This window comes from Epargyreus clarus, unplaced genomic scaffold (genome assembly GCF_041222505.1).
Source record: "Epargyreus clarus isolate Ecla_fem2 unplaced genomic scaffold, WU_Ecla_fem_2.2 ptg000019l, whole genome shotgun sequence".
NCBI lineage: Eukaryota > Metazoa > Arthropoda > Insecta > Lepidoptera > Hesperiidae > Epargyreus > Epargyreus clarus.
In genome coordinates, this window is record NW_027332227.1 from 9,540,725 (window position 1) to 9,552,141 (window position 11,417).

At 34.7% G+C, this 11,417-nt stretch overlaps 1 protein-coding gene across 1 annotated transcript in view; it reads right to left on the bottom strand.

Moving 5' to 3' along the window:
* Positions 1-8,881, bottom strand: part of LOC140750357 (opioid-binding protein/cell adhesion molecule homolog) — a 34,079-nt gene extending 25,198 nt beyond the window's left edge. Inside the window, exons 1-2 of the mRNA XM_073083833.1 lie at positions 8,405-8,881; positions 1,123-1,220 (exon numbers count right to left, since the gene is read on the bottom strand). Of these exons, the coding sequence (XP_072939934.1) occupies positions 1,123-1,220; positions 8,405-8,507 (201 nt within the window). The 5' untranslated portion in view covers positions 8,508-8,881. The remainder of the gene's footprint in view (positions 1-1,122; positions 1,221-8,404) is intronic.
* Positions 8,882-11,417: the final 2,536 nt, after the last annotated feature.

Sequence of the window (11,417 nt, forward strand, 5' to 3'; positions counted from 1 at the left end):
ACTGGACGGTTCGAGCTTTACCACGCTGACCTACGAGTACTAGCAACGTATTGGTAAACTTTGCACACCTTTGAGACCTTTTTCAAGAAGCACGGAGGGAAAGGTTCGTTTGTTTGTTTTTAATAGGCTCCAAAACTACTGGACCGATTTGAAAAAATCTTTTACCATTAGAATCCTTGACTATCCGCTGTGAATATAGGCTATAGAATATTTCGAAAAGTGCTAGGGATCCGTATGAAAACTTCGACATTGTATTCAAATGTCGCGACGGGTCTCTAGTACTACATATAAGGTTTCAGTGTGTATTTTCCTTACAAAAATATTTTCTTCACTGTTAAAGCAAATTAGAATTATTATTTTCATACGCACATAATTTCACAACATCAAAGATGCCTGGATTAGAATTCCTCCCAGACATCCAACTACAAAGGTCGAATTTCAAAGCACTAGACTTATCTCTAATTGTCTCTAACGCACAATAGTGCGTTATTTGAATAGCTTATTAACATCTGTATGTAAAAAAAGTCCGAATTGTGTTAGTTACACCATTTATATGTCAAGAACAGTTGGAACAATTTTCATGATATTTGTTCTGTTTTAATCGTTTCCTCCTGGATTCGCGGACGACTATTGAAACATTTGAAAAAGAACAAAAATATAAAGACTAAATAAAGTGACGTGTGTCGGGTACCTATTTTGGCGAACCCTGGGGAGATGGTTACAGTTATGGATATACTGTGTTATGGATAAACTTGTAAAATCATTTAGACGTGAGCGAAACGAAGTACGGATATTCAAACAGTTACGAGTATAAAGTGTTAGAAGCTAATCATTTCAGGTGATACGAAATTCGCTGGCTCATCTAGTGTTCTATATCCATACTAATATTATAAAGAGGAAAACTTTGTTTGTTTGTTTGATTGTAATGAATAGGCTCAAAAATAACTGGACCGTTTTAAAAAATTCTTTCACCATTCGAAAGCTACATTATCCACGAGTAACATAGGTTATATTTTTATATGAAATATATTTGATAAATAGATTTTGAGGCGCTACAAAGTTTGCCGGGTCAGCTAGTATTTCATAAAGCTATTTGTTTATTTATAATTATTAATACATTACCTTGTACGAAGATAGATTATGGACTGTGCATGCTAGGATAGCTTCGCGGCCAAGTGGCGCTGTCACGTTGGCGATGGGACCACTAAAGCCAGGCTCATCTGCAAAGAAATAGAGTATCATAAATATTATAAAAAGTTGATTACAACACAATATTTTTATACGATTGGAGTATGATGGAAGTAGTCATTGCCACCCATAAACATCTGGAAGAGGTTGCTACTTCTGAGGACTAAGATAATTTCCCTATATGATACTAGAAATAGAAATAAATTAGCAATTCCTAAACATAGATTATGTAAGGTGGCTAGATCTTTCATGGGTAACTGTATTCGCTACTGCAATAAAATACCTGACCACATTTTGAATCTCACAGAAAAAATGTTCAAACATGTCGTTAAACAAACGTTATGTAAAAAAGCGTACTATAACTAAGTGATTATTTGACTGACAAAACGGTGTGGTCTGAAGTAGTTCCAGCTCCACATGTATGTACCATTAGGTTAAGTTTAACATTGTAAAAAATATTTCTTTTTTATAGAAGTGTGTTATGGAGTTTCTTTCGCCGCTTCTTCTCCATAACGAAACACCTTGTAAAGTGGTGGTTGTTTTACTGACATTCAAAAAGTGCTCTGTAAAGAACCTGTTTTTAATAATAAAAAAAAGTTTTTTTTTTTTTTTATTTATGCAAGTCGGTCCGCCTCTACACCCTTTAATCGAAAAGCAGAACTGCGTCACACCAGAAACAGGTGTGGCGTTGGTACCGGTTATACCACCTTTCAATACACCATACCATCATCCAATAATTAAAACACTAAGTACGATTTTCCAGGCATAAAGGTATGTAGAGGCTCTATGTCACATCGCTGGCAATGTAAATCAAGGATGCGAGCACCTGTATTTGTTTAGTACCCAAGCGAGATTATTTTAGTACTGAAATAGTAGTAATATAATAATATTGTTATAGTAAAAAGTAATAAAAACATATTCAAAATATTTACTGTTATTTTTAAATATGTATCGTTATTCCCAAATAGGATATTAAATGGACCTCGAAAGCCCAGAATTAAAGCGCGGCAACCTTCTACAAATCAATTAAGGGGGATATTTACAAAGTTAGAGATAATAAACAGGAAAGTAAAAACAACAACAGAGATAACAGTGGGCGATAGGGGTTCCACTTTTCTATATAAGAAATATAGTATTTCTATTAAAAAATACAAAGGTAAAATTTTAAAGCTTTTGTGAAAAAAATATGGTATGCATTTGCATGCATTTTACGTCGATTGTACTTTCCTCTAACAAGGACAGACTATATATTTTTCTGATGTTCTTTTTCGCCAAAATACCATAACATAAGCAGACTAAAACGATATACTTTATTTATCTTATCTGATGGCCCTTTTTATAGGAAACCACTGCTCATGAAACGACCTCGGGAGAGAATCACTGAAGTCACAACGTCAGAATTAGTAATTGAAATGTAATATCTCTTGTACTATAATCTTATATATAAAATTCTCGTGTCCAGTGTTAGTTACCATCCTCCAAACCGGCTTTACCAATTTTCACCAAATTTTATATGCATATTCAGTAGGTCTAAGAATCGGCTACTATCTATTTGTCATACCCCTAAGTGATAAGGGTTATTTATTCATCCTTAACATTTTTTATTTATATGGTAACACAACGTCTGCCGGGTCAGCTAGTATATGTTTAGAATAAGCACAATATTGACTCAAGCATTGTATAATTATATATACTATAGTAAAGGTGGCGACCGTAAAGGAAACACACAGCTACAAACCAAAAATTTGAATACCTAATTAAATTATGTAGCAGTGACTCACGCAGATGTTTTGATACCTTTCTCCATACGGCGTTGTGCCAAATTAGTTTGAATTGAGATAATTAAGGTTATTGTGTTAGGAATGAGTGTCTTACACACGAATAGGTATATTCTCAATTTGAACTTTGAACATTTAAATACTCACATAGTAATATAAAATTTACGTTAGTCCTCATGTTTTTATGTACCTGATAGATCTACGATCATCTAGAGAAGAGGCTTCTGCCGCCCATGTTCATCTGTAATAAGCCCTAAATAAGATATGTAAGAGACCTATTTGACCCGTAGATCGGGCTCAGACGCGTTGTTAAGGACTAAGTTGAAACTCTTCGGATAAGTATGTCTTTCTAACCAAACCCTTCAAACTAAATACAACAGAGCGCAACATTTATGTAATTAGGCAGAAATTGGTGTGGCAGCGGACACGGTTGTATTTCTTGAGTTCACGATTTGTGGTTCCACAAAGGACTTTACTACATCTATACTAGTTCTTTAATAACATTTAAATCTGTATTATTAACCGACTTCAAAAAGAAGATGGTTATCAATTCGGCCGGTATCTTTTTTTATGTATGTACACGAATTACTCGTGCCGTTAGTGGACCGATTTTAATAATTCTTTTTTTTTACTTATTAAGAAACCGTCTTATTTAAATTTGATGGCAGGTAGTCTGCAGTTGCCATTTGTCATCAAGTAGACTGCGTATCCATTTACTATAGATACATCTAAGTTAAACAAAAACCTTAATCCCCAAGCATTTTTATACCAACTACAAAACCAAGCAATATTTTCTCATGGGAATATTCCCCTAAGTATATACTTAGATCGGTTAGTAAAGCGCCTGCCAAATACCCTTTAATAAACCGTGTTTTGATTAAATTAGTTTGGTGGCACGCGACACACGAACTGTATACCCACAAATTCAGGTCAAAACCAGTATTGGGTAACCTTAAAATAATAATCACACCTTTAGTGCCATATTAACAAGGCCCACATAATCAATTTTCAACAATTCCAAATTTGACTTCCGAAAATAATTCGTGCGATCTAACACGCATGCTTTACGCTTCATGCAACTTAGTTAGTTAGCCATTGCATAAAACTGGAAGATTTAAAGCATTAGGAAAAGGCATTGAATATTTTTGTCTGGGATACCGAACAAGTCCGCCATGTCAAAAAAATCAATCGAATACCTTCCTCCTTTTTTGAAGTCGGTTAAAGAACAGTTTCGTCGGCAAGTGATGTATCTTTTTTTTATGATATAGGAGTAGCAGACGAGCATGCAGTCCACCTGATGGTAAGTGGTTACTGCCGCCCATGGACATCTGTAATCAACCCCAGATAGGATTAGATATTCCTACCTGAGGTCGGCCACAGATGCGCCGCTACCCCTGAGGACTAAGCTGGAACGCCTCGGTAAAGTCTGTCTCCCTCACCACACACTTCAAACCGGAACACAGCAGCGCCTAACACTGCTGTTGTTAGGTAGAAATAGGTATGGCGGTGGTGCCGCCGGAGTCGAACCACAAAGGATTCTACCACCTTCAAATCATGTAACAAGCTATCAAGTTAGTACAATCCAAAAGTATTCAATGATAAGAAGTTGTTAATTATATGATTTCTGAGATTCGGAGATTCTGATTTCGGATTTCTTAAGCGTAGATAGAAAAAAATTAAAAAAAATCAGTGGACGTGGAATAAATGAAGTGAATGAAATACATCCAAAAGTACGATTATCACTTACCATGTTTCATCAGTGAATTTTAACTTTTTGAGAAGAATTACTAAGGCTATCGATTGACAACGTTTTATTATTGGCCGACCAAACATGTTCTTTTCAAAATTACGACTTGATGGGATGCCTAAAAGGCCCTTTACATAGCTTTTAGTCTATTGCACTCACAATTGTCGATTAATTGCGTTCAAATCAGTTTCTACAATCAGTGAATTGTATTCCAATGACATTGAAATCAGACATATTGTAATTTTTAAAGCATTTATTTTCTCATTAACCGCTGTGCATTAGTGAAGTATGTAATTTAGTACCTCGATCCTCGATAAACATTAATCCCTAGTGGTTGAAATGTGGCCACTCTGTCGGTTCGAATCTCAGACACGTGATATTTTTAGTTTTGTGCGTATTAGAAATTAATTATCACTTGAGAACTTGAAGGAAAATCGTGAGAATACCTACATGACTGAAAGTTCTTCAGAAAAAGTAATTGTTAAGGGTGAAGCCTACCAATTCGCACTCGACCAGCGTGGTAAACTTCCTTCACTCTGTGAGGATAAATGCCCAGCAGTGGGACAATAATAAATTGACGTCAACGACCTCGACCCTAAACGTTTACCTAAAATTAATGCTTAGCGAAATAACGGATAGAGTTGATAAGTGACTAAATGGTACCATAATGTTTTATACTGTTAAAGCTAGGCTTGTGAAAGTTCCGGCGTTGTCACTGACAAATTGCGCGCTCCCTACCGGACCCTGCCTCCACTAATTGACTGCACGTCAAATTTAACCGCGGTAATCCAAATACAGGGGAAATCATTTTCATGTAACCTTCCAAACGAGGATAAATTTAGATTAAATACCTGACTTATTAAATGCGCTCTAGTGATGATATTGGCTTGATAGATTTATTATTTATTTAATTGAATAATTAATCCATTAAGTTACAAGGTGAAAATAGCTGATGAGTATACGGATTTTGGTGGCTTTAAAGCTGTGGTTTGTAAACTCACCCTTTCAATCTGGCGGTCCGTGGTTCGAATTCTAAATATGGCGCATATGATTTTCAAGACATATATGTAGTAAAAATCAATTATTACTTGCTTAAATGTTGCAGGAAAACAACGTGAAGAAACATGTACGCCTGAGAATCTTTACAAAAAAGTACTCAAAAAGGAGTGTAGTGTACCAAGTCGCATTTTCCAATGCGGTGGACTATGGCCAAAATCCTTCTCAACTCGAGAGAGTAGACCCATGCCCAGCTGTGAGAAAGTACAAGGTAGACGAGAAAGAGGTTGTTGGAATGACTTACAATTTGGTTACCATGAGTTTTTACGTTTTTACAAAAATGTCGGTTTTTGTATTTTTTTACGTATTTGTCCATACATTTCCAATCAGCGTACTAACGGATGGTATCAAAACTGATTAAGATAAGGAACATACTAAGGGTTCAGATTAGCGCGTTAAACCACTATGGCATTTAACCTAAACTATAAACGAGTCGACAAATCAATCCTAACACTGACCAAATCATGAATCCTAATAGGTACTAACGTATTAAATTGTAAATACGCGAATTGCTCTCAGACAATGGATAGGCAAACAATGGATTGTACGTATTCGAGGGTAGATATGCTTTGTGGTGTATTATATAAGTTTTCAGTAATAATCAAAGTCATGTTCAAAAAACTTTATGCTTTAGTTGGTTCTCACCAGTCTTGGAGCACTGAATTAACATAATCTAAAGAAGACATTTGACAAAATGTACGATTAGATATGAATATAGGCTAAGGAAAAATTCCTGAGTCTATATGCATATCCACTCGTAAGCCCAAAACCATTACAAGCCTTCAAATGCAACTTTTTTATCCACCAATCCAAACAAATATTTAATCCTACATCTCTTATCCATCGACACAAAATAACGAAATGTATTAAAGGACAATACCCATGAATATATGGACCGCCGTCCAGAGTTGCATCAAATTGAAACTTGTTGTGGACGATGTATAATTATCCAAATACTACCACCAATAATTGTTTTTTAGATCAGCACCCGGGTTCTGAAGTTATTTACCGAAATGTTACATAACCTCAAAATCAAAAATATTCGACGATAGATTGATGGTCGGTTTTAACTGACAGTTGGTATCTATAATGTAGTTCGATTAACATATTCCATTTACTTTTAAAGGTAGTAGGTAAAAAAACCTAAAATAATCCTAAAAACCTAACATAATGCATTCCGAGTATAAAATACCGCCATTTTAATTTTTAAGAACAAAAATGAATATTTCGTCTTATTTTATCTTAAATGGAATCCCCTGTTCAAATAAACTATTCTGATCGACAAACTATGTAAAAAAAATCAAAAAAATATTTTAATATTACTTTCATTTTGACGCATGAGAAAAATCAGTACTAAGAATGGGCATTCTCCTTTATCAGTATGTCTGTTTATAGAAATAGATTTTAGCGATGGATTCCTGATCAAAGTACGTCGTTTACGTTTTTCACTATTGTTTGTACCAAAATAGCAGTCTGTCATTTCTGTCCGCAACTTCATCCGCGAATATCTTTCGAAGCGAAGTTTTCTAGAGTTATGTCTGTTTCTTTTCATAAACAGTGGCTAATATTATCGACATTTCTATTTATATCGATAGTATTAGGTAAGAGTACTTTATCTATACTAATATTATAAAGAGGAAAACTTTGTTTGTTTGTTTGATTGTAATGAATAGGCTCAAAAACTACTGGACCGATGTAAAAAATATTTCACCATTCGAAAGCTACATTATCCACGAGTAACATAGGCTATATTTTATAAGAAATATATTTGATAAATAGATTTTGAGGCGGTACAAAGTTTGCCGGGTCTGCTAGTTTATAATATACTTAGAGATATCGAATGAATATACTCTACAGATTATGGTAAATTGCCACTGCCACGAGGACATCTGTAATCAATATGAGCTTGGGGTTGTCCTAACTGAGGTAGGTGACAATTATGGCGCTAATCCTGATTAAGTTGGAACTTCTCGTATAAGCATATCTGTCTTCAACTTCAAACCAGGATACTGCAGCGCTTAACACTGCAATTATAAAGTAGACATGAAGTAAGAGTACATACGAACCATACAAGTGCTCTACAATTTACCAAATCTACCGCCACCTACGAATCTAAACAAATTTTAAAGCGCTATTGAATATGTCAATGTTACATGTACTAGAAATAATATAAACCCCATTTCTCCAGTTTTCGTACTTTCCGTCATTATTACGCCAACAAAATCACTCATATTTTAACAAACTTTTTGTTTGATTTGCACTGATAACAACTTATTATCATAAGATACATACAATTGCAATAATTATCTTCACGAAATAAGCCTATCGGTACATATAGTCCAATAATATTTAATTAAACCTTTATACCGTCAAAGGTTTAATTAATATATTCATATATTCGTATATGAAATTTACTAAAATATAGGATTTTAGCGTAATTATTCGCCTTAATTTAATTTGTATCTTTGAAAAATATAAACAATCTGTGTTTCATTGCATTCGATCTTTTATAATAAAAGAAAACAAAGTCAGTTGTAAACTTTCGAATACCAATGTTAGATTATGAACTATTGAAAGAAAAACTCTATTTGAAACTTTTATACAGGAATAATGAAATAAATAAATAAACACTTACGTGTTGTTGCATCTGTAGTCGTCGCCAGTAGCCAGTCCAACATTAGCAACGCCAAAATCATATTCCCACTTTTAATTAAACTAAACTGTCTTGTAGCAATCATCTTAGTCTGAAACTCTTGTAGGTTCAAACTGATTCACTATTCAATAAAACTTATTCCTTATTAGTCCCATGTTGGGCGCCAATTATATTAGTTACCGCGATGCGCATATTTTTTCACGACGTAATTGATACCAAAATCCGTTTCTTTCGCAACAAACATTAAAACATAAAAACCATTAATGCCAGCTACCGATAAAAAATCAAACAATAGTTAACAACTTATCGTAAACGGTCATTGGATTGCATTGGAAACACGCAAGGAAGCGATTTGGAGGCCGGTCAACTTGGTAAAGGTATAATATTTTTCCGAAGTCCCGTGAAAAGTTTGTTACGGAACGAGCGAGGACGTCACGCACACGTCCGTTCTGGTCCGTAGCTAACCATCTACTGGTGCAAGCGGCTTGCACCGGCGCGCGAATAGCACCTCCCCTTTTGATGAAGCCGTCTCTTTCATACGAAACGGGAGCGATTCATACAACACCCCGCACAATAACCTTCTGATTCTGACATTTTCTTTTCGTAATACGGCAATAATGATGACCTTATCGAATCAAAAGCCGATTGCCGTTTCATTATCCCACAATGAACATATCGAATATCGTGATTTGATCCTTTCTTTAATGCGTATACCTTATAACGGACGCAATACATTTTAAATTGAACAATGTTAAGATTTTTTATAAAGAAACTAAATAAAGGTTAAGTGGCTATCAGTAAAGAAGAAAAATCTACCTTTATCATTTATACATTAATTTAGATTTGCTTAAGCTGTTCTTTAAATTATCTTTTAAACAATACATTTGCATATTTTTATTTTCATCCATTAGGTAATAAGACTACAATTAAATTTAAATACAAAAAATAGATGAAATATGAATTAATAGGTCTATGTCGTTTAACAATAAAGTATGACATCATGGAATTCCTAAGTTCCATAATGCATTGTTTTTAGAATTCGAAATGAAACGATTAACAACATTTCCTTTTTACTGGGTAAATTTTCAAGCAAGCCTATTTTACTAAGAAGCATTTATTGCCTTTGATTAAGCAGAATAGAACAATATATACAAGGTAAAGTAAACCTGCCTTTTACAACAGATACCTATCAACGAAATATATTTATATTTTTAATTAATATAATATAATTTATATAATCGTATGTCTATAGGCACGGCTCAATTGACAAAATAATTAGTAAAAAATCCCTTTAAACGTAAATTTTTATGAAAATATAATAACTGATCGAGTGCGAGTCGAACTCGCACGCAGAGGATTCGTACCACCAAATTATACTTCAAAAGATAAACTGAAAGATACCGGCTTCTTATATTATTATTATTATTATTCATTATTGTTTTAAGAGATACTGAGATACTGCTACTGACTAACTAACACACGATTTTAATTGTCTCTACGATACAGTTCAAGACATAGAGTCTTGTGAAGACGGAAACACAGCGGAGTCTTAGTACGAAGGTCCCGTTTTTAGGGCATGGGACCCTCAAAAAATACAAAAATTAAATCTTTTCTAAAAATATATGTGTGGTGGCCCAATGTTTCCTTTTGTAAGATGTTTAAAAAACTGGTTAAAAGGATACTGCACAAACGTATAAAATAGTGAAATCAAAGTCATCTTGAAGGTCTTGAAGTCTTGTAATAATATAGTCACATAAACGGTACAGAGTAACGATATAACAATTATACGTAAGTAAGTTCACACTAGTGATTAGAAGTATTATAACTACACAAGTATCTCCGTTATTCGACTGCTCTTGCTGAAGTCTCCGACCAGAATGTCGCTCTCTGTTAATTCGAGCGCCGCCAAGGTGTCGTCCCCACTTCACCTACCCGCATCTGTTTTTAAACTGTAGTATCAAATGAGTCACTTATTACTTTAATGTAACGTTATAAGAATGTGATATCGTTAATATCCAAGCTTCTTATTAACGACGATAACATTCGGCCGTCCTGCTCACACGTTCGTCCTCGATCGTGTATGGTCTGATGCAAGAGCTGCAAAAGAAAACCAGTTGTTTAATTCCTAAGTCCAGAAGAGTTACACATTTTCTTGTAATACCGACTCGCACGTAAGAGGCCCGAACTGTTTATCAAAAACATGGCTTAAACTATACGCATTTTCTTGCAATACCGACTCGCATGTAAAAGGCCCGAACTGTTGATCCGAACCAAGGCTTAAACTAGGTGATGTTCATATAGAATCACACTAGTTGTGTATTACCTAGGTTATAAATCTGCCCCAACAGTGTTCACCACGGATTTCTGTTGCAGGCATAGTTCATAAGGACTCTTTACATAAATGTCATATGCGCGACAGGTATTGAAGCGAATGCATTAGACCATTGTTAAATAATAAAAAACACGGTTATAACTAGGTGATGTTCATATAGGATCACTCTAGTCATGTATCACCGCAGTTTTTGTACCTTGTTTACGATAACATTCGGCCAGTGCTCAACTCAAATTTACTCCAAAAATGCAATATTCACTTAATGTCTTCCAGGTACTCGATGCCTTGGGTCAACCCAACCATATGCATCACCAAGAGACACCCGTGAACATCACATTGCTAGAGGCATCTGCACTAATCCATCTTAACTCCAGATAAATCAAAATCAAACCACAAAGTTTCCTACACCTACAGTAATGACAACATCTAACTGCCCACTTTACTTATGCCTGGATTCTAAGTCCAATAGTTAAATTTCCAACAACTATTGATTCGATAAAGTTACGCATCAGAATAACGACGTTTATCTTATTAGTCCATTTCGGAATGCTCAACAACCTGTTCAATAACTGTTATACTGATAGATAGATAGATCTATAGTTGGCCACTTAATGAATCTATGCGACTCAAAATACTATTATAACATTATTTTATTACTACTTA